Source organism: Chironomus tepperi, unplaced genomic scaffold, assembly GCF_022539635.2.
Source record: "Chironomus tepperi strain 1889 unplaced genomic scaffold, CSIRO-AGI_Ctep_v1 contig_85, whole genome shotgun sequence".
Lineage (NCBI taxonomy): Eukaryota > Metazoa > Arthropoda > Insecta > Diptera > Chironomidae > Chironomus > Chironomus tepperi.
In genome coordinates this window covers 4,404,692-4,430,064 of record NW_027226207.1, presented here as the reverse complement: position 1 = coordinate 4,430,064, position 25,373 = coordinate 4,404,692, and the positions used below count along the sequence as shown (strand labels likewise).

The 25,373-nt window shown below is 32.5% G+C and overlaps 1 protein-coding gene across 3 annotated transcripts in view; it reads right to left on the bottom strand.

Annotated features, from left to right (window-relative positions):
• LOC139086441 (cadherin-99C-like) overlaps nucleotides 1-25,373 on the bottom strand; it is a 60,803-nt gene that overhangs the window by 6,984 nt on the left and 28,446 nt on the right. For 2 of the 3 annotated variants that reach the window (XM_070634899.1, XM_070634901.1), the window contains 5 exons: nucleotides 14,145-14,307; nucleotides 9,634-9,818; nucleotides 9,394-9,519; nucleotides 617-802; nucleotides 60-125 (listed from right to left, as the gene is read on the bottom strand). In XM_070634899.1, coding sequence (XP_070491000.1) covers nucleotides 60-125; nucleotides 617-802; nucleotides 9,394-9,519; nucleotides 9,634-9,818; nucleotides 14,145-14,307 — 726 coding nt within the window. The remainder of the gene's footprint in view (nucleotides 1-59; nucleotides 126-616; nucleotides 803-9,393; nucleotides 9,520-9,633; nucleotides 9,819-14,144; nucleotides 14,308-25,373) is intronic. The other variant, XM_070634900.1, reaches the window with a different exon arrangement.

Here is a 25,373-nt window from a genome sequence, read left to right as displayed (position 1 = left end):
TACCACGGGTATTCATATTGAGTCTATATAAAGTGCTAACAAAAAAATGTGCAACTTACCGATGCTACTATTGTTAAGTAATATCGTTGTACTCGCTCATAATCCAAAGTTTTTACAACCGTGACCTATAAAAAGGAGATGAAAAAATTACAATCATTTTGTGGCTTTTTTTCTCACATGCACTTTATATAGCGCACTGGTATACTCATTATTAATCATTAAATAATAAATGTGGGGTTGATTGGTTGTGGTGTCTATAGTGATGAGGGGTGGAGGGGTTCAGGACCTGTATGGTGCACTATACATAAGAATAGGACGCCAAAAATGGAAGCTAGGGATCAAATTCCTCTGGACACACCTTGATCGTAATCCATGACCATAATCACTCATGGCAGAGGGCTCATGACGTTTCCAACAGTTTTTGGCTGCACACAGGTTGCTCATCAGTTGCATAGGGTGATTAATAGAGTTTTTGTATAAAAATTGCAACTTGGAGTCAACGATCTCTGGATATGCCCTAACAATCAAAAGTCCCACTAGAATCCAATTCCGCATAAGACATCATAACCGTACAAACCCCCACAATAATTGCCAACTAGGTCAAAAAATTACTTACATGTCCCTGATGTGGATATGAAATGGCAAATGTGCCATATCCATCTGCTGTTGATATAGTATCATTGCTATCAGTATTGATCGTTAAATCACCTTCAATTATAAAATATTCAACTGCACCATTCACGCCCGCATCAATGTCTGTTGCCTTTATACTGTTATAGATTGTTGTGCCCACGGGAGTTGACTGGAAATATTCAATTCACGTACATTATATATCAATTATTGATGTTTTTTAAGGAATTATGAATGAAATAAATTGCAATAAAATTGAAATTAGATTATAACGTAAGAGTTTGTTATTAAATTGCAGTAGCTCACACTCAGGTGCATTTATCAATGGACATTATATTCGTAGTCTATCTGTCTTGTTGCAAAACTGACTTGTCGCTGTTATTATTTCTTATTTCTTCTTATTAATGTTGAAATTATTTTTATTTCATTGCTGCTGCTGCTCACTCGCAGATGGGATATAAGCAGGCAATTCATAATCAATTAAAAGAGGTAATGAATTTCAAGTACGTGCATCATAATTATAGGAGAATGTCGTGACAATTTTTCACACAACATGCTATAACAACATGTCAATGAGTTTTTTTTAAAGCGAGTTATGAGGGGAATTTTACGTGAGTTGAATTGGATTGTTGGAGGATTGTCTGGTTTGGTGTGGATTTAGAGCATGTGTTGGTGCTGTGTATCTTGTGGACACACTAGATTGTCGCTCAAACCCTCAAGTATGTCGTGAGCAGTCAAATCGTACTTAGACAAGAATAATCCCTAAAAAGGACATACACAGACGTCAAGGTGCCGTCAGGGCACTTTCTCGTCTTACTGTCAATGCAGTGACGTAGCAGTACCCTAGTGTCTACATTGTGTTGCTCGTGCAGTTGCCCTAGTCATGCTTAAGGCGATCTTTAGGAATACTTTAAGAAATTCCGACAATTCAGACCAAAATTGGAGCAAACTGCCTCAAAATATCCACCAAGAAGTCAGCATACCCCAAATAAATTCCATTCAACACTTCCGACTAATCTACATACTTTTCATTACAATCAAATCTCGTGTACCTGATCAAACTAAATTTCTAGTTCCATTTTAAAATTTCTATCCACATAAAGCAGCCCGCCTCTTACTCAGATGACTTTCATTTCATTTCATATTTCGCATGGGATTAATAGTGACAGCTAAATGTTGATTGCTGTTATGTTAGCTGATTATTGTCATGATATACTGATTAATAACCCCGATTTTCTTATTATAACAATGTAAAAAAAAGGAAAAGTGCGCTACTGTCACAATAAATGGATTGATATCCAACTTTACAGACTACAAACATTTCATACTAATTTCATATTTCAATCTTATTTTTATTGACAGTCCAACAGTCCAGGAGAGAATTTATATTGCATATTTGTGCACTATATTTAGGCATGCACATTAAGAAATATTTTTCGTAATTGCTGTTACAGTTGATTATTTGATGAGTTCAGATGAAAATGCAAGCAATAAAAATTCTTTACTGTAGTTGACCAAGCTTAATGTTAAGTGGCGAACAGTAACAGCAAAAAAAAGAAAGAAATTAATAAGAAAATGCAGCATAAAAGAGAGATTGAAGAGACAACAGCATCGTGCGTCCCAAACATGGTTATAATGCAATTTGATGTAGCTTAGGAGAAAGGAAAGAGATGGCATATTCATGTATGTGACATGAACAGAAGAAATGAAAAATAAAATAAATAAATAAATCGTAAAAGAATGAGGAAACTATTTTTCATGTCCATTGGCCTCCCTGTACACTAACTGTTATGTGATGCAGCAGCAATAATAGTTGTAGCTGCAAAATACATAAAGAATACTAAAAAACATTTCCTAATGGACGATGAATGTCGGCAAATAGTTGAGACGCGATATTGTAAAAAAACAGCCATGTTGCAGCAACACTTCATAAAGCATTTTAGGACATAACAAGTTTTATATTCATACTAATGAATTTTTTCACTTATTTACTCGCATGCCTGCACACAAGTAATGTGTGGAAAGAGAATTGAAAAATTGATTTTATGAAAAAAAATTTTGAATATTTTTTTGCATTCATTTCCTTTTATGTGAGCTGCACTCGAAAAAGGTTTTTCTGCATAATTTTTTGTTATTCGTTTGAGATTTTTTTTTTATTTTCCACTTTGTGAGTTAGAGATTGAGGCTGTTCAGGTGTTGCAATTGATCATTTGTCTGTTTTTGATGCTATTTTCATTGTGGAATTTTCGTTGAGAGTTTACCGAGCTGTGAGTGTTTAGGAGGGACTGGAAGCGGGTTTGGGATGGGGATTTTGGGTTCTTAGGGTGAATATGATGACAAGGTATGCATGATTCATAAGAAGGTGGCTACACAATCGAAATATTGTCCATATAATGGTCAATTGAGCAATTTTATTCATATTAATCAAAAGGCAACTAGTAAGACATTAAATTGTCCATTCGTTCACCTGATGACCAACATTAGCTGCTTGATGCTTGGTAGACTATGCCAAGTGGATGCCAGTTTGACTAGCTCAGCTTTAATCACTTTTCCGTAAGATTCTCACTGTCAGCAGAGTATTTCAGAGGAATTGCAATTAAGACTAAGGTTTTGGACAATATTTATGCTAATTTGCATGGATAAGGCTAGTCCATAATTGTAAAACACCTGATTATATCAAAATTGCTCATAAAATGTATGAAAACTGCAAGTTCAGCATCAATACGTCCCAAATTGAAAGAAATATCAATAAAATCACAAATTTATGCTGGCCTGTATCACAATGAATCACAGGCTACTATCCAAAACACAGCATGTACTCCCCGGTCACTCAAACAAACCCAAAATTGCTCACAGAAATAGAAAGACTCAGCTAGCTAGATAAACATAAAGAATGACCGTTTCGAATCGATTTTATTTTAGGAAATCTGCTCATTAAATTCCAGCTTTGTCAAACATATCTGTCTATTGAGTTTTATGTCTTTATAACTTCCTCATGAAAATACAATTACATGAATATGCGAAAGTACAAAATAAGTCCATAGTTGTAATGTTGTTGAATTATTTACGGTTGAAGGATAAATTCGATTTTTTATGGACTGAAAAATTAGCAAAAAAAAAAAAAATTTCTTAGATTTTTATTTGAAAGCAAAATGTGATTTGGCGATTTAATATTCCTATATTTAGTAATACATGCTAGATTGTTAAACAAATATTTGAAGTATTAACTAGTCATGTATGTTGGATACATTGTATGCAGGTTTTGTGCATATTATAGTTAAACGCTATATTCCATAAAGATCGTTTACGAGCTTAAACATTTTTATTATGCAAAAGAGTCAGTCGTGAAACATTGATGCTTCTGTCAATTGATTATTACTTAATTTTACGATCGAAAAATATAAAAAAAGATATTAATATTAATCACGATTTTCCATGTGAATATAGCTTTTTTGCATGCACATCTAATTTATGATAGCTTTATTACAATTTCAATAGTAAATCATCTTGAATAATTTTTCATATTTCACATAATTTAAAGCTTTTAGGGGAAATACATGACACCCAGTACATAGTCATAAATTTTAAATTTATTGTTAATTTATTTTTTCATATTTCATGAATAAATTTAAAATTATTAAATTATCTTTTTAAAAAGCTATTAATGTTAATAAAATTTTTAAATTTAAAGACTATAGGCTTTTGATAGCGGTGTTAAGATTAATTTGTTGATATGTTTATAGCTATATTGAGGATAAGGAGATTCCTGGGGGAGAAACGTTCGAGGATGTAGTGAGACATGATATCCTTAGCAGATAGTAGGAACAAAGTTTAATATCCACAGAACAGGAAAAGCTACACTTTTTCACTACAAGGACATTGCAGTCAATGATTTGCTGCCATAACAACATTAATTTGAGTTTATTACTAACATTATGGACTCATTATGACTACTGGTCACTCACATAAAACAATTGCTAATCCCAAATATGGAACACTGCGGAAAATCTTATTTTATTGCTGTTTAAAGAGTTCAAAACAGCAGCTAGTTCAATCCTACGCCTATTTGACGCTAATGCTATGATGTTGCAGCGTCGTAATGACTTAGTTGTGTTACTGAAGAATTTTCATGATACTCAAGTGTTCCAAGAAGACAACTTGACGTAATGTCTAGTTAGTAACTCGATTTAGGGTTGAATAATGACATATTTTATGAAACGTTCTGGTATTTACATGAGTTCTTGTAATCTACAAAACTAGTCATGGCTACCGTACTTAATGGAGCTTCTATAGATCTCCTAGTTAAGTCCATCGAATTTAGTTTACTTCAATTTATGGTATGCTGTCAATATGAAGCTAGTCATGAAGACCTTACTTAATGGACCATCAACATATCTCCTAATTCAGTCTATCGAAGCCCATTTACTCTAATCCATGACACAATGTCAACCTCAATGCTCACCTAATCCTATCTCAATCTTCACCCACTAAAATTTCCACTGTCCATATCCAAAATCTCAAACCTCAAATTTGATTGACAAAAAAAAAAGAGTTTCTTTTCTAACACACTTTAAGTCAATTATCTCCAAGCTAATCGATTTCCATCTCACAATTCTCATTAAAACCCATTCAAGCATCAGCTATTGCCCTTCAAACAAAGCAGCATGATTTTAACTTCCATCGTAACAATTTTCATTACAATGTACTTTAGGTATCGAAATTAAGATTTTATGTGATTGATTAATCAAAGTCAAAAGTTCGTGCGAGGTTCACACAGGCTTTTTATTTTTCAATTTTCATACGGAAGTTTTTCATTATTTTTTGTTGAAAGCATTTGCACTTTAAAGATAGTGATAATTAAAGTCTTTGAGTGATTTAAGATCTTCATAACTTGCACCTATGTATATATATTACAGTACGTTGTAAAAGCCTGCAATTATCAAACAAATCTTCACTCTCTTGTTTTTTTCTTATTCATCGTCTTGTACTTTCTCTTTGTTGTTAATTTCTTTTCGATTGTCTTCAATGAATCGAGAAATGAATATGAAGGAATGGGGATTGGATGGATGTGATGTGTATGGTTAGTTTTGAGGGGTCTGGTTGAAATTGTTATTAGTGACTTGGATAAGAACTAAAATTGTTCTGGAATTTATAAGCAGACATTAATGAGGTAAGTCGTCAAGTTGTCTGCTCGGACGCCACATTGGAAACTGTTTGGGATTCAGATGACAAGCCAGAGTGCCTCAACATATTGGCCATGACTCGACTAAGTCGATAGAGCTCAATTTCAGTGCTTGAGCTCATTTTGAGAGCTAGAACTCAATTTCATTGCTAGACACAACAGACATATTGCGTTCAAACCCCCCAAAACACTACACATCACCACCACACAATCCCCAATCAAACTAACAAAGTATGCCTTGGTCAAAGAGGCGATGATGATGATGATGATAATTTACTTTGCATTTCATTTAACAATTCATATGAGAAATTAACCAACAATAACAACAATAGGAAATTTTCGTGTATTAATGTATATATGTTGTTGTTATTAGAAGAAATTTGACATGCAATGGCACTTAAGCGACAACAAAATTGTTTATAGCCGAAACATGACGAAAACAACTTATTATTGTTTATTGGAGATGGAGATGAAGAAAAAAAGCATCGAAAATTGTGACTTCGTGTCACATCCTAATACGAGAAATGACTTGTTGAATTTTTTATCATGTCACGGATGATCAAAGCGCATACTTGTCGGTAAATTGTCGTTAAAATTTTGTTTTTAATGGATGTTGGTCACCTAGGAGTTGTTAAAAAGTTGTAAAAGTAGGAATGACTTTAGGGTTGGTCAGGTTTGTTAGTTTAGGTGAGTCGAATGCAATTTTGCAATTATTATGCTAGCTTTTTGATTGTTTGGAGTATATGATGCTTAAAGTCTTATCGCTAGCTGTGATAGTCACTTCAACATGCTCTGTAGCCACTATGCCAGAAGGGAAAAAGCCAGAAATTGTTTGAGGTGCTTTTGATCCATAAAATCCTTCTTTCATCTTGAATAAGCAATATGATGATGCACTAACGACTGGAATGTGCATTGACACCCGTCTAGTCAATTTTCAAGCAGTACCAGTACTATGCTTGCGCATTCGATCCATGATAAGACATCTTTAGCCAGGATGAGTGCTATAGAGTCTATACATGGATAGGTAACGCTCCTGACAACCCATTAGCTCCAATGTACAATATTCTTGCATAATCAGGACAAATCTCCAAACCATCTCATCACCCAGCAACAATAATCAACAACTTTTAAGCTACATCCACAAAAAATTATTATCTCAGCCACATAATCATCCAGTCAACCATTAAAAATTTTTACAATTCAAAATTAATTTCCTCCTCAACATTCGCCAAAAGTGCTCTAAGAAAGAGATTATTAACGACTTAACATTTCATCTCTTGCCTCTTTCAAGTCGTACTTGTGATCGCAAAAATGCGAAGAAAATGAAATTTTTATTATTATATGAAAAATAAAATAAAAAATTTCTCTCTTGTGTTAATTTTATTTTATGACTTAATCGAGGTATAGTCAAATCGAATATCTTTATATTGTAATTATATTGACCTTAAACACACAGCATAATGCGGTATTACAACATGCTTAGAATCGAATAAGCACTCAGGTACCGTTGGATATAACAATTAAATCTTTCGTTGTGTTTATCTTTGTGTAATTCCTTTATTCTTTTCTCTTTCTCCATTTATATCATTCATAAATTTTTGTACCTTGTTATATTAGATGCTTAATAATGTGCCATATATGAGCAAAAAAAAATTATATTCAAAAAGTGATTCTTTTCGTGTGTGGATATATTAATGTTCTTTAAGTATCCAATAAGTAGGTAACAGCATCACACGACAGGCCGAAATAAGCGCGAATCAAAGCACACCCGTGGGTGAGGAGATGAATGAAACAATCTGCAATTCTTACACAGCCTTATTGTTAGAAATCTGTCGAAAATCAGAAAAAAATTCTTTATTTTTCGTACAATCACTTTTTATGTGATGATTTATGGACGGTAGCAGCATGAGATTTTTATTTGCTTCTCTCAAGTCGTTGAGAAATGCGTGAGCAGAAGTGAACTGTTTTACAGACTTTTTTTTATTTATTTTCCTTCAACCTTCTTTCTGTGATGGGTAAAAGTAAAGAATGAGTCAGTCAAATGAAAACGGTAAAGTTAAAGGTTATGAACAGAGTTGTCTATGCTGGTGAGTAGTTGATGGTTGTTTGGGATTATTTTGGCAAATTTGACAAGTTTTGTGAATTGTTTGGCACGAGCTGATTATGAGGCTGTCGAAAATTGCTTTTGAAGAGAATCTTTTGGTTCTTTAGTGTAATTTGAAGCTGTTGTGGATATTGGAAGGAATGTTTTGATGGTTTTCGATGGTTTTTGGAGTTGGTGACGCTGGAAGTGCATTTATAGATTTTAAAATCCTCTCTGAATTCCCGAAATCTTCTCTGGACTCTCAAAATCCTCTCTAGGTTCCCAAAATTATCTCTGGACTCCCAAAATCCTCTCTAGATTCTCAAAATCCTCTCTGGATTCCCAAAATCCTCTTAAGATTCTCAAAATCCTCTCAAAACCCCCAAAATCCTCTCTTAGCTCCCAAAGTCCTCTCTGGTCACCCGAAATCCTCGCTGAACTCTCAAATTTCTCTAAACCGACAACTCTGGGTGAAAATATCTCATGTGGACACAAAAGCTTTAACCCAGTAGGTAAATCCAAGTTCAATAAAACAAGAAGTTAAAGAGAATGTCTACAGCTGACATCTTACATATTGTCATGCCGATATTAACAAATATTTACATTTTAATTACTTGATATATTGACAGCTCCTTTAATTTCATTCAATCCTCTCACTTTTTTTTTATTTCATACTCAAATCTCTTCTTTGTTGAGCATTAATTGATCGACAACCGACATTGTGTATATATTTGCTTTAGTAAGAAGCGTAAGACCAACTGACATGATTGAGAGGCTCTTATCTGCTTCTTTTATGTACATACTCATATATTGATATTCATTAAACTACAAGCCTGTTTCTGATGGCTAATTTGTTTAGTTTTCAATTAAAATGCAAGCCAATTTCCATTTTTTTATAGATCTAGGCACAAAAAATAAAAGGAAAGACGAAAAAAATTGTTTTACTAGGTCATGATGTCGGGTTAATTAAAGTATGTTTTTGTGCTATTTACTTTACGCATTGTCCATTAATATTCATTGGACTTGAATTGAGTGAAGCTTGGAGACATTCACATTGTAATTTTTATGGTTTGACTGGAAATGATTGGATTAGTTTTTACTTTGACTACAAAGTAGCAAGGCTGATTGCATTGATTTTTGGATTTTATGGAGTTCTAGACAAGGTTTAGAAGATTATTGATCACAATTGGCACCAAAGTAGTCAAATCCCCTACAAATCTCTGACATCAACCACAAAGAAGCTTAAAAAAATGTCAATAATCAATTGACGTCACTTAAAATGACCCTCAATCTATTCATAGAAGATTTATCCAATTTTTGCAAAATTTCATACCAAAAAAGCCATAAATTCCCCCATGGCGTCTTTCATAATAAATAATTGCAAGCTTCTCATTCAGCTTTTTTGCAGACAGATCAATGACTCATAAATTGTGTATTAAAACTTCCAAACAGCCCTGAATGAAGAGATTTATTTCACATATTTATCTGTAAAACTCACCTCAGCAATTGACGTTTCATAAGGAGTATTAACGAAAACTGGCGGTTCATCGTTAACATCAGACACACGAACGATAATCGGAATATTGCGACTACGACTTGGTGTTGATTTAATTGTACAAGATATCTGCAAAAATATAAATAAATATTTTAATAAGAGTAAAAAAGTAAAAATCGAAGCTAATTAATTCACTTGCACCCAACATCAGTGTCGATCTCGTGCTGCGCACTTAATACTCACCGAGAACTGTATATGACTTAAATTCTCCTTATCTCGATCAAGTGGATGAACCAATTGTAAATATTTGCCATTTAATTTGAATAAATTATTGCTTCCTTCGGGTAAATTTAATCCCAATATGATCTCATCGTCGACATCGCCATGTATAGGTAGTTTGGGTGAATTTTCATGTGTATTGATGACTGCTGTAGGGAATGGAGAAAGAGAATTGTTATTGAGAATTCAATTAAGTTGAAGTTTTTAAGAAATAAACTGTATAAGTTAACCAACCACACACATTAATCATTGAATATAATATAAATGTACTCCTTTATATCCAGTCGATATGTTGTTTATTATTTTACACACAATGATTAATGTCGATTAATAATTAATTAATTCAGAGCAAGTTCTTGTGCTGGAGAGACTTATCTCGATGTTTATAATTTTTTTTGAATGTTAAGTAAAAGGGGGGACATGTGATTGAATTATGAGAGAGAATTTTGTAGACTTTGTGGTTTGATATGCTTAGTCGGAGGCTGGTAGCTGAGTATATTCTGGTTTACTATAGCCTAAAGCCAGTCCAAATGGGGAAAGACCCCCTGGAGCTTAATGTGGGGAGAGAAAATTAGTACAAACTAAGTGGCAGAGTCAGATATAGTAAGTAATGCCAAAAATTCTTAAACCCTTCTATGAGATTTTGTAGACTAGAATCACTGTAGAGTTTAGTCTAAACTAAGGTTTTAATGCCGAGAGCCTTGGACGACCCTTGGCAAATCGGCAACACTCGATATGATGATCTAGAGACTTATTTCTTATGGGAATCAAACCCAAGTCTCCACAAATGAAACAATTTCAAATTTCGGGTCTCTTATCTAACCGCCAGGCCACCGAGGCCATACTTTTGCACCAGCAGATTCACCTAGTTATGGCTCGTTTGGGATCCAAGATTCCAATTTACTCACATTCAAGGAATTTCAGTCAATTCCAACAATTTTTAAAAATTTCAAAACTATGTTACCCCCCTTAATAATCTTCAAACTAATTTAAATACACAAAACACACACAAAAATGATATTAATATATATCAAATATTTATGAAATATTTGTTGTAATTGTTCCTCATTGTGCCCCTACCGTGAGCTTTTATTGTGCTCATGTCTGTCTCTCTTACTCACTCTCCACTGAGTGTGTTAAATTTAAATAAATTATTTATCAACTACATTAGGTTAAAAAATATAGAAATATATACAAATAGAGAAAAAAAATCACCCACAGAGCATTTATAAATAGTCAAATTGCTTCTTAAATAGTACCATACGAAACAATGAAAAAGTGATATTGAGGGATTATTTATGTTGTAATATTTTAATATCTCATGAGATCATTCGGATTACTGTTTCTACTTTTTATTTAGTCAAGCTAGTAGATTTTTAATTAATTCTATCTCTTTTTGTATTGAAAATCTAGTTTTTCTAGCTACTTGACCATTACTTATAGTTGTTTTTGCTCACAACTTTAAGTTGACAGTCGATTATTGGGATTAATAATTAATATTAACAGAGTTGGGGATTTTGGTCGTTGTGGAGTTAATTTTGTTGGTCAATCAGCTTCAAATTGTTGCATGCTAAGGTTGTGGACACCCAGTATTGATTTTTAGACTGCAAACTAATTTATATTGATAAGAAGTTAAGGTTAGATCGAATTTTGTGTGAGAAAAATGACTTGAATAGTTTTTTAAAGTGTACAGCAAGTGAGGAACGGTTTTAGTACAAAATATTGGATAATGAATTGCAAATGACACCAAAGAGTCATTTGGTCAAAATTTCGTGCTAGATTCTTAACGGTTGTTCTTTAAAACCAGATCATTTAACAGATAAGCTGGTTCTAGACTAGTCTATATTCTTGCTTAAAACTGTCCTTTTAACCATCTTGTTACTAAGAACTCATAGACATTTATGAATGGTTCTCATTGATTAACTAAACAATTTCTCAATATTTTTGGGATAGTCAATCCATTAACTAGTGACTAACGAAGCAATTCCATCCATTCATAAGTTTGCCTACAAAAATGCTAAATTCCAAACATCAAATACATCAATTTTGGACAAAATCTATTACAAAATGTTAGACATGAGACTGTTGAATAGGATATAAATTGTTTATTCTATATGCTGCTTAGCGGGGAGCTTAACCTTCATATTTGAAGAAGAACTCAGAAATATCTTGAAATCTACATAAAACCGGTAGCAAGTCAGGCCCTTATGACTATAACAAATTACAAAAAAACTAACAAATCTTTCGAAACATTTTAACTATAAGCGTATTTAAGTAACACAATGTAGATTTGTCAAGGAAACTGCACAGCCATATGAAATGTAACACATTATTACAAAAATTTGAATAGAAATTGCTGAGAAAATTTTTACATTACCCAATAAACTATACATTTTATTGAAATTAAAAAAGTAAATATTATTTACTTCAATTATCTTTATCGATATTGAAGTCATTGTGTGTAATCAGCAAATATTTCATTATGGAACGTGAGCCCGAGTGGCATATTGTAGGAAATGTTGGTTTCTGATGTTAAAAGGGACTGGAAATGTCTGTCATGGCATTATAAAGACTCAAAATAGTACAAAGAACTCATCTAGAGTACAAATGGACCCTTAGCTCGATCTGGCTTCCAAATAGCTAATAAATTGAGTCTTGAGTCACACTAGTAGGGTGCCTTCACATCCTAGAGTTAGTCTGGCAGTGTTCGGACATGGCAAAGTATGCTGTGGCTCAACGAAGTTTGGATAGCAAGCTCAAACTTGAACAAACATGAAATTTGAATCAAGCAATCCTAAAACGACCACCATGAACTGCTCGGGTCGAATGCCACCTTTCAGTACGACTTTTTATTAATATTTACGATTATGAAAGCAGATTGTAAACTGCAGCTTATTTGCGACAAAATATTTATAAAATAAATTTTCTCATTTAATGAATAATCTCTTGATTCTGTAATAATATTAATAATATCCAAGGCACATGTATACATGTATACATTCACATGCTACTCTTGTGAGTCCGTGAACATATTAAACTTTCGCTTTTTTTTTATTCCACAGTCAATTTTCATGTCATCTGATAGCTGTTTTAGAAGAAGTAAAAATTGTAAGTATGGGATACATTTCATAAATATGCAGAAAGCGAAAGTTGCAATCATTTCATACTTTTCTTTTACTTCTGCAACATCCCATGAATGAGAAATCGAAAATAAAAGCATGTTTAAAGGAATCGAGATGATTAATTTGAATTATCAATTATTATTATTATTATAATCACGATAATGGCAATTCGAGGTGTTAAATATCACACATGAAGGCTTATCTTGTTATATGTAGACTCTCTTTCTCTTATTGAAGGAAATTTAATACAATATTAATTTTTTTTACTCATGACATATTCCATTTATGGGCGTTGAAGCTCTCATTTACTTTTAGGTTTTTAATTCTCTCTCTTTTCCTTTTTTACACACACTGGATATCAGTTTTATTCGTCAATTTATTGTTAATGTGCAATTTTTATTAATAGCAATATTTATTGTCAAGTCTTTATTCGTTCTTTTGGTGTGTTTACGTGTGAGTTACATCTGAGGGGGTCAGTGGATAAGCAAGTAAGGAGTAATTGGTAATACTATGTGTACTGAGACTGAGATGATGTCGGGTTTATCTAAAATTGCAGGTCTGCAGACAAAAAGTGCAGGATTGCAGCGTTGGATGAACTAAACTGTATCGAAAACTGCTTGTCAGTACTTCTAAGACGCAGGATGTGCCGGTTTTCGATTATTGACCGAATCCTAACTTAGAGTATGATAACATGCATGAGAGATCATTCTAGATACCCGAACAGCACACCAAAGTAGTTAAGGCATCGATATGTCGTCGTATTTACGATAACACACGAAAGTGCTTCGAAGATACCATGAAGCTGGTTTTGTCACATTTTTAAGACGGAAGATAAGATTTGCTGCATTTTGCGACTTGATATGGATAATACTAGGAAGGGAATCCATTGAAGAATCCTTGATTCCAGGAATTTTAGGAATGCTTGCAACTAATTTCAAGTAAACTCAACTTTAATAGTGAGCAATTTTGACCACAGATAAGAAGCTCAGCCATACCATACCTACATAACCTGTCCAGCACAAGAAAATGCGCCTTATGCCCTCCTCGAATCACAATAACTTATCCACCATTATCATCCTCTATATCATTGGCATTTATTTTATACTTTTTTATGTGTACAAGAGTCGTTGAGTTTAAAAAAATAAAAATGGAAAGTGCATTGAAAGCATCACATTGCATGTGCATGTGACATCTCTTGAATCGCGATAAAGAGGTAGGAATAAGTAAAAACATTTCAATGATTTAATTCCAATTACAACATATTTCTGCAATAAATTCTCCTCATATTCAATAAAATGACCTCGATTTGTGGATATGAATAGAGAAATAATAAAAAAACAGGCATGAACTTACCATTACCGCGACTCTCCTCAATGTCTACGATGATATTATTTTGTCCCGTTTCAACCTCACACAATTTACCATAAATTCCAATCACCATCAATTGAAAGACTAAAACAAATAAGACTTTTGTCAATAGTCGTCGTCGTTGATTGAATTTGCAGAGCCACATCGTCTAGAATGAGAAATAAGACAGAAGAAATAAGATTAAGTAGGAGATTAACAAATAAATAAATATTTATAAGATATATTTTGCTCATTTGACATGTTTCCATTGATTCTCAGACATTAAACTTCAAATGTCGAGCCTGTCGAACGATGATTGATTGTTTTAAAATCAAGCCTCAACATGCAAAGTGTGTATATAGACAATAAATCTAACGCAAAAAATCAGGTCGTTCTAGCATTATAGTGAAAGTTGTTTATGTCCAAAATCCAAATGTTTGGATAGACCTTGAATTCTAAATTTTCCGGTATCCAAAAAAAGATTGACTTTGCCTTCTTTTTTTTTTTGTGCTGTCTCATTTTCACAATTTTTTTTATCCTTAACTTTACAGTTCTGTTTTTTTGATTTATTGGGCAGTATAAATACTGACTTTATTTATTAGTGTTTCGAAAGTGAAATCGAAGCTTAGTAGGAAATGTTTTGCATATTAATTTTATGGACCAATTTGGATATTTTAATTTATTTATGAATATGCATTTCAGTTCATAAAGGGAGTTGTGTAGTTATGATGTTTTCTAAGATAATGGTCTTAAGTGGATAGGCTTTCATTTGGCTAGCTTGATTTATAATTCTAGAGCGGCACAACGACTGATTCCGACCCATTATGAGGCTGCAAATGCGATTTATGGCGACAATTGCAGTTTGATCGCGTCGTGCGATTTCAGATCGCATCAGTAGATTTATCTCAAAGACGTTCTAACCCATGACCCATAATACCAACCAACACGTCCCAAACCCCAAACTCAATCAATATTGAACATCACATCCAAATAACCCCCAAAAAAAATCATTAAAAATTATTGAGGATTAACAGTCAAATTTTTATGAGTTTTGTTTTGACTTTAAAAGCTTTAACATAGCTCAGATATGCTGAATTAATTTCTGATCTTGTCTTGAATTTTTTAATTTCATAGACATAAATGTTGCACGTCACATGATTTTGTACAGTCATTCTGTAACTAATTGATTTGGTTTTCATTTGAGGTCGAATTTGCATAGATGATTGAGATTCTCGGTGAATTGATGATTTTGTGGATTATATTGAGTGACTAATGGGGTCATTTGTAGGTTCTAAGGTATGAGATGTCTATGAAAAGTCGGAGCTACTGGAATTTGGGCTTTGTTCTTGATTTGACTGATAATTTGGTTATTTATGTGCAAAACAAGACAGAAGACACTGGATCTCAGTCAAAAAACGGAACTGCACTTCATAAACCACTACGTCATCCATAAACGACCCCAATGACTCCAATGACTCAATTGATCATCTCTAAACCCCCCAATAAACCCCAATACATCATTCCATTTATCTTATCGATAATTGCTCCATTCAATACCAAACCAAAAACATTTGCATTCATTCGAAATTCAGCGTGAAATCATCCTACACTTAACGACCGTATATCAGGACATCATCAACATATGTAAATTAACTCGTAAACCCACAAAAAATGAAAAGAAAACAAAATTTAATAAATTACTGAGATTAGAAATTTTTTTGCACAGCAAAATTAACTTTCCATAATATTAAAGATATGGATAGACCATAAATCTTTATAACAAATTTGACGAGATCATTATGAGGAAATTATTAGGTCAACAATGTATTTTTGTCCATTCTAAAAATTTCATCTTTTGCTGTCAAGCTGATTAGTCACAGCATCAAAATAAATCATCAATCTTAAAAATTTGAATACTTTAAATCCATTTTTTATGATTTCCATGACTTGTTACAGATTTAACTGAGCCTCTCTCATATTCAACACCAGTGAACAAGCTTGTCAGGTACGAATAATAGCTATCTGTCAGAAATTCACAAAAATGAGAATTAAATTTACACTTGTCAGCATTTAACTTGTCATCTAAAAAGAGTTTCAAACTTATAAGTTCTTGTTTGTCAGGTGTTGATTGAATGTATATTATGGCACTTAGTCAGGCTATGTAAAATCTATCATTCTATGATGGATAAAATGATTTACATTTAGGAATGTAAATGTGATTGGAAGATGTAAATTATGGAATGGGAAGGGGGATTTGTGGACTTCCAGGTGGTTGGAATGGAAGGGTTTCAATCTTAAGAACTGCAGATTGTGACTGTCTAAGTGCCATCTTGTTATCTTGCTGATGGAAAAGAGAATATTGTCTAAGAGTACAGATGCTGTAGCTTTCAGTCTTATTTTGTTTGAAATTTTTTAGCATATTGGTCAATTTGAGTCAGGTTCGATGGTTTTAAGGCTACCTTATCATCTACTCCATCGTTACAGAGTTTAATTGCACATATTTTTTGAGATTGTCCACTAAAATGCTAAAAGCCGGCAGTCGAGAAATTAAAGCACTAATCGAGAGTAGCAAGGTTCGATTCCCATAATCGTGAACACTTCAATCAATCGCATTCAATAGCAATTCTTATTATTGGACAAAAATGGATTAGAGCTAGTTAAAGTCAAATTAATGACTAGTTAATAACTAGTTCTAAGGATTATTGCCCTTTTAGGTTAATGGCGATTAAAACTACATTTAAGAATGCAATAACAGCACCACTTAATTTCAATTAAAGTCCAAAAAATCAATAGAAACTGTCAGAATAATCCAGTCATTATTATAGTTCCAGTATCCCATAGTTCTACAATTTTTTCAATTAATTCCAAAACGTCAACTACACCGCACCTCACATAGAAGTTACAGTAACCAAGAATTTCCATAAATAAATCCTCTGATTTAATTGGATGAATTGCTGATTGTTATATGTACAGGAATAAAATTGTATTTTATATTTGCCAGTAGGCAATAAAAATTAATTTAAAACTTTATGTCGTTTTGTTCCTCAGTATACCGTACAAGCTCGTCAATTGTCGAATAGAGAATGGGTCGCATACATAACATTTTCAGCTTGATGCTGATGGGAATGTGATTAAATCACTTTAATGTTCTGTTCGCACTACACAAACATTTTATTTGCTATTGTTTAAAAGCATTTCAGTAGAGATGTTACGTTAATCATCGTGGCAGAAATTGTCTGATTTGAGAATTCATTAACGAAAATAAAATGAAGAACGTATCAAAAGTTATAATTAGATGTGGACTGCCCAAAGCGATTCTTTTTTTGACTTTCCTCTTTGCTGCTGCTTTTTTTGTAAATTTTTTTGAAGCTATGAAATAATCTGCAGACGCCAACAAACAGATAAATATTAAAGTGTATCATTTCTTCTCCATTCCATTATGATCATTTGGTTTATCATCATTTCTTTCGTTACATACCATCCACATATATCGTCTTCATATATAAATAGGCTGTGGCCCTCAAAAACAACAATTTTTATTTTAAATTCTTAATTATGTAAGAATATATGAGTGAAATAAAAAGCCGAAAAAAATGAGGTAAAGTATCTCATGATGACGTCTCAAACTCTCCCATCGAGCCTCGATACACCATCCATAAAACCGAACAGATATCGAGGAATGAGATTCGTTTAATGGGCTGATAAAGTCAAATGACTTGAGATATGGACATCACTAGCAAACGCCCTCAAACAGGAAAGCTTTTTGGGTGTTCTGATCAGCATTAAAACGTAATAAAATGTCTTCTTCTTTTTTTTATCTTTTCGTACTCTCTTGCTGTCTCTCTATCAGTATCAAACTAAGAAAATGTATATAAAAAGTTAAATGAAAAAATAAAAGAAAGATAATTTTTATTCGAACGGAATTAAGTGGAATGGGATGTTAATGATATCGATTGATTGGGATGGCTGGGTGAGGTATGCGATGGCATGGTTTGTATGGTCTAGAGCTCCTTGTTTGCATTAATTTTGAAAAAATCTTAAATTTCTTAAAGAAAAGTTAAAAATTTGAATTTTGAAAAACCGTTAAAATTTTAAATTTCAAAAATGCGTTAAAAATTCAATTTTTTTAAAAAAAATTCTTAAAATTTGAAAAATTGAATTTTTAAAGAACGTTAAAAATTTAATTTTCAAGAAAATATTAATAAACTTGAATTTCAAAAAACCGTTAAAAAATTCAAATTTCACAAAACGGTTTGAAATTCAAATTTCAAAGAACTGTTAAAAATTCAAACTTAATGAGACAGTTTAAAATTCAAATTTCGAGAAAACCGTTAAAATTATGAATTTTAGAAATCCGTTGAAATTGGCTTAGCCGATTATTGATACAAAACTGCGCTCAAGTCTCTCAATCATCCACAAAAAACTTTAAATTAATTTCTTTTTTTCACATAATGCTGTTTCTTGTTGCGGTACCTCAACGTCTCTTTCTCATTTCTTTTTTTTCGAATGTACACAGCCTGTATTCATCTCATGTATAATTTTTACTTTTAAGTGCGACTTGGAGTGGGTAGCTGTATGAAAGCTTTGTTTATTCCTCTCTTTAACAAACGACAACATATAATGGCATAATGTAAATGGGAAATTGCTGTGATTTTTTTTTTATTTAATTCTGTTCCTGCTTTGAAGTCATGTGAAATTTTTATGGAATAAGAGAATTTCAATAAAAAATTATAGGGTTTGGGGGAATTTTTGGTCTTAGATTTTTAAAGTTAATGTGCTTAATTCTTATGAAATGTTTTGAGAGAATCTGATAACAAAGCAACAACATTTTTGTGCCTTCAAGGCAAATTTACATGAATATTTTTTTTTATTACAGGATGTTGTCATGTCGGGCATTTGCCTAATTCTTTCTTGCAGAAAGTTTGTTCACCAATTCGCGATTTGGTGAGAATTTCGCAGAATTAGTAAGACTCAGTTTTTAATGCTTGTTTGAAACTAATTGATTAAGTATGTTTGGGGTAAAGAACTGAGTTTTCTCAAGGCACATGATTAAGCAATTTATGGACTGATGCTCATTCAATAAAAATTTTTGCCAAAAAATTTTCTCCCCGGGAGTCGAAAAGACTCTCCTTAGAATTCAATATGCTTACTTTAAATATTCAGCCTTACTTGATGATAGAAAAAGTCGTAAAATTGAATTCCATTTTGCTCATACCGAGCTGCACGTGACTGCTTTAAGTGTGTTTGTAAGTAACTTTGAAGGATTGACTCAATTTTAAGTCGTAGTTTTGAAGTACAGACTCAATTTCAAGTCGTTGCTTTGAAGCATTGACTCAATTTTAAGTCACAGCTTTGAAGCATTGACTCAATTTTTAAGTCATTGCTTTGAAGCAACGCCTCAATTTTAAGTCATTGATTTGAAGCATTGATTCAAATGTAAGTCATTGTTTTGAAGCATTGATTCATTTTTAAGTCGTTGTTTTAAAGCATTGACTCAATTTTAAGTCGTTGTCTATGTGGCTACCTCCCCAAGTCCACTTAGCATCACATGCTGCCCAGAATATCTATTCTCAACTCTATCCACTCAAAATACCAAAATATCAACAAGATAAAATTTTTATCTGGTCGTAAAATGACTAATAAAATTAAGAATCAGCTAGACTCGATACATATTTCTACCTACGTCAGACTAAGTTCACATAACTTGTAAAATGCCAATATTTATAGACTATTTTGCTAAAAAATTGCATTAAATTAACATTTCTGTAATAAAAAGAAATGATTTTCTAAGTTGAATCTGTGGGCTGAAATTACGAACATTCAGGTTATAACTTAATATTTTTTATTCGATAGGAAATAGCCATACATCCTCTGAGACCACAAACTGTGCAAAATTTCTGTCACTATTTGCTATTCAGTCTTTAAATCTCTAATTTGCTGAAGCTTACGTAATGTCATTTATAAGCAATTAGGGTTAAACATTTGATATGGTGAACGGCCGTTTCTAATCAGCAAATCCTTCTTATCATTAGGAAAGAAAGTTTTGTGTCGAAATGAAGCACAGCATGTTGTAGCATGAATGGGGATATTTTGGATGTTAGGGAATGGTTTGTAAATGGTAATTTGACTCCTTAAACATGCTTTATAAGTTGGAAAGGAGGTTGAGTGAAGGTTCAATGAACTGCAAGTCTTGAAAAAAAAGGGACAGAATTTGAATTTTTGAAAACCGTTAAATTTTGAATTTTCAAAACTAGTTCAAATTTGAATTTTAAAATTTGAAATTTTCTAAATTGCTTAATTTTTAAATTTTGAAAATCGTTAAGATTTGAACTTTATAAATCCGTGTAAATTTAAATTTAAGAAAACTGTTAAAATTTGAATTTTCGTAAACTGGTGCATCTAAGCTTTGAAAATGAATAAAACATGAATTCCCAAACAATTGGACTTAAATTGTGCAATAATGCAAATTTCCCCATCCCATAACATCCACACAACGCCAAAGCTAATGAGCATTTGATGAGGAAATGTTAAATAAATCCTTCTTAATTGTTTGCATTGAAATTGACATTTATGGATGAAATTGCATAAGAAATTAATTGAAGTTAATGTTTCCCGTAAATGTTAACATTAATCACATTGAATGTCTTCTAATTTACATTCAAAAATCAACAAACGCATTCGAGAAACTGAAAAATTCCCTCCAATTACCTTTAAATTTAATTTCTTATACCTTAAATTATCCAATCAAATAAGGAATCTGACCAAAAAAATTAAACAAATAAAAAAAAAAAATTAATTTTATCGAAATTTTTTCTTCCACTTCTCCACCTTATCTTCCTGGCTACTCGTTAAACGTGATGTAAATGTTTCTGTTAAATCATTAAAGAGACGATTTTTTGGTTCTTCCTTTATTTTTTTCATTCTTTTTGATGCTCTTGGTATTTTAATCTCACGCAATCCTTAATTACCTCCAAGCAATCGAGCAGACAATTTTTCTTATGTTTTTTTTATTTGTTTTTATTTCACATGATGTTGACTCTGTCCAGGTCCACACACAAAAAAATAAGTAACAAAATTTTATTTTATATTATTTTTTTTTTGGAAATAAAATTCTTAGAATGATCGTCGTAATTTTCTCAGCGCAATATCAATTAAATTTTATACAATTTTATTTTATTTTTTTTGTGTAGTTACAGAATGATTGGAAATGAGTTTCACATAATGATGAGGATGGAAGAAAAAGTGGAAGCTCAGATGAGAATTACAACCTTCTTTTATTCCTTCGCTTCATTACGATTTTTTAATAGAGAATTTAATTTCTCACAACGATTTTCTTCTCATAAATTATTGCAATTGAATGTAATCAGCAGGTATCTAGTGGAGGGATTGAGTGTGAATGATGTATGATGTATGGGGACTTATGGACTCTTGTTTTGGGATGATCTGGGGGATTTGATGCCCTCTATTTGATCTTATTTATAAAGAAATTGATGAAGCCAAAGTCTGACTCCGAAACTAACCTAATGTCAAGTATATACCTTCTCGTGGTACTCCCTAATATCATTAAATACACCCGGCGACCATGTTATGTGCCGGGATATGTATATTAAAGTACAGAGTAAAAGGCTATCCATACCACCTTGTCTGAAGGGTGGCATCCCCAAAATCAGGCTAGGGATAATAGGGCTTACAACCGACCATTTCCGAAATCAACTTGTACAGAGAAAACAATCTCTATTTGATCCAAATTCCTCAAATTGTACGGGTTTTAACGTGTAAAAATCTAAAATCCCTAAATAGATTAACCTCTCCCTCACCTCTTCTATGTTGTTCTACATTGCGTTTTAGATCCTCTCTCCCGTCCCGCTTTTGACGTTGCTAGGGATTAATCTCACTATCGCTCCCATCGTGTAAGAGCGTAAGAGAGTGATTAAACCCTAGCAATTTTAAGAGAAGGGAAAAAAGGGAGAGTCAATAACAATCCTCATTAGTCGTCACTTACAAACGACCCCATCCTCTCATTTAATATTTTATACATTTTAAATTGGAAAAAAGAAATTTTCTGATTGCGAGAAACTTTTTAAATTCATGAATTAATTTCTTTTGCAGATTCTCCATAATTTATATTTTTTTGCAATGAAATGCGTGAAAATATACAAATTATTCATCGTTGGATAAATACACCTAATTATCTAGATCTAGGTGAGAAAATTATACTCTTTTTTGGTAAAAATTTTCACACTTAATTAAATAAAATTCAGAATTCGGATCAATTTAGCCAAAATTATGACCCATTTTATTCATAAAAATTCTTAATTGCGAGAAAAATATGAAAAAATTCCTAAACGAGTTCACGTCTTGCTAAATTCTTCTTCAATTCGCAAGCTGTCGGGACTGTTTTTGGACTCTCTAGATTAGATCTCAAACAACAAAATATTTCCAACTAATTAATTTTAAATTCTGATTCCAACAGTGGATTATACAGTAGAAAGAATTCTCTACGCCGTTAGCATTTCTTCTAACAAGATTCATGGCATAATTCAGGTTTTAAGCCTTTTGATTATTTGACAGTGAGTCTGTTGGAAAGCAGCTTAAGATTAATGAATAGCTCATTTTTATTCGTGGCAGCATAGACGACGACTTAATAGAATTATGTTGAATTATCAATTCTACTGTGTGTGAGTTGTCGGCCTTGCGATGCATCTCTTCTAATGAATTTAAATTTATGGTGTCAGTGGATTAAAAATTTAAATTTTATTTTTTATGCACTAATTGGAAGTTATGATGAGAATATGTTGAAGTGTCAATAAAGACAGGTTATAAAATCATAAAAAATGCAAATTATATTTAGATTGGCTGCTGGCATGCTAGCATGTTAATTTCTAGATATACCAGATTAAAATGTAAAGAGTAAGATTGCATAGACATTGAATTGCATCTATAAAAATGTATGATTTAAGTCTGCAATTTCAAGAAGTTCCAGATGCATTTGTTATTCATATAAAAGGCAACAATGTTGTGATAATGATGAGATAACTTGCTCGTGCCGGGGTTTTAGAGAAGAGCTTGTTGATTTGCAGTTAGTATTTTATTATTCTTGATTGGATAATAGGATATCCTGCGAAATGTGGGGTAAGATATTATAATTATTGAAATTGATGCCTAACAAGGGCGTGGCTAAGAGTTAACGATGCCTAGATCGAGACTTCTTGGGTAGCCCTCGGGCTCAACCTCGAGAAATTGTTAGGAAACTTTTGATATAGCCAGAAATTTCAATTTTTTGTATGAATCTCAAAATTTATGGTCTTTTTTTGGACTAAACATGTGATTTCCCATGAATACACCCATGATGATGCTGAGAATATAAGGTCAACCCCTGAAATTCTGTCATATCTATCCCTAGTCCAGTAACAGAATCAAATAACTCAAACAGCCCAAACTTCTCACAACACAAGACAATGCAAAGCTCAGACTTAATATTTTAATGCCAATCCAACTATTTTACAACTCCAATCCACATTATTTCATTCAATAATTCCCCAACATAGTTAAAATTTTACCATTTTCTATTTTTTTCGCAACGTTAAGCTTTTGTGTCGAAAATTTTTCTTTTATATCGCAAGTAGTTTATAAGCTTTCAGTAATTGCCATTCAATAAAATTACATCTTTTCAAATTCAAACACTTGAAGCAAAATTTCAAGTGCTATTGGCACTTCTTCACTTTTGAACGAATATAAAAGAGACATTTTATGGAGTATACCCAATGTCATAAAGGAATATGATTATTCAATGTTATAATAATTTCATTGTTGAATTATAAGCAGTTAAGAAATTCTTTTGTGCCTTACAGTTAGAAAAATTAGATTATCTACGCTGCAAAATGAAATGAAAAAGTAACCATTGTCCATTAAGTGAATAAAATTGATTTAAGAATGAGATTTCATAATTTATTCGCTACCATATGACGCGATGTAAGAGAAAATGCTATGAGAGGTACGGTGGTCTTTAAACATTTTTTTTCTCAATTGTTTGGCTTTAAAATTAAATTTTACGGAATTTTGTGCGGGATTTTGATTTTTGAGTTGATTGTGCAATGTTTAAGTTTTGAGGGGGTATGGACCGTTTTTCTGTTAATTGAGATCTGGTTTTGCATGTTGCTTATTGTTGGCTGGATCATTTATGTGAATTGGGATTGGAAAGTTAAGAATGTGATTGCTGAGAAATCAATTTTTGTGGGAATTTTTGAGTTTTTGTGGAAAAATTGAGGCTTGTTTAGAGAGTTCAGTGCTTTGGCCAGTGATTCTCAAGCTGTAGTCCACGATACATGGCGGAATCATGGCACGGCTATGGACATGTTGCGGATGATTGAGATCTACTGTCTTAGAGGCTCATGACTCAACTTTGGGGCTCATGACACTTAAAATGTCCTCAAAACTGAATTAAGCTAGTTCTATCCCTACATAACTGTTAAATTCAAGGCATCGGAAGCTCTTTAAACTCCAACCATGACAACAATCTTAAGATCATCATAATCTTCCATTAAAATACAATCGCATCCCATCCCAACAATAATACAGCATATGCCAACCCTAATGACAATCCAACAATTTATTCCCATATTATCAATTGTCAATTCCAATCCTCTTTTCATTCCTACATCTCCAACTAATTGAAAAACTTTTTTTCCTACTCTTAATCTCCATTGCGTTTTTCATTAATTCAATGACTATCCAGCATTATGCAGTTCAGAGAGTCTCTGATACAATCTCAATTGCAATACGTAAACTAAAAAAAAGTTTTTCCGTTAGAAAAAAAGCAGCATTTTATTTTTGCGTAATCTAGAAAAATTGTCAATTACGATTTCTTACTACTTTTTTTTTATCGTCCTGTAGTGTGGCATCATTAATAATAATGAGTGGAATTTTCATCTCTCTTTCTACTCAACAATATGCCATTTCACTGTACACATACGTATTCGATGATTATAGTGAATGAAAATTATTATAAGAGTGCACTTATATTAGCGTCAAGTTACAAGTCTTAAACTTGCTCATTCTTTTCTTTGCCAGTCTCTCTTGTTAACAATTTTTTTGTGTTCATTCTTCTTCTACCTCATCTAATATCTAATGAAGGTGAGGTTGTGCTCGTTTGAAAGGCATGCTTATGCTTAGTCACAATATAAAGACTTGGGGGGACTTTCGCATGTGACGTAGATTAGAAATTTGGGTGGTTTT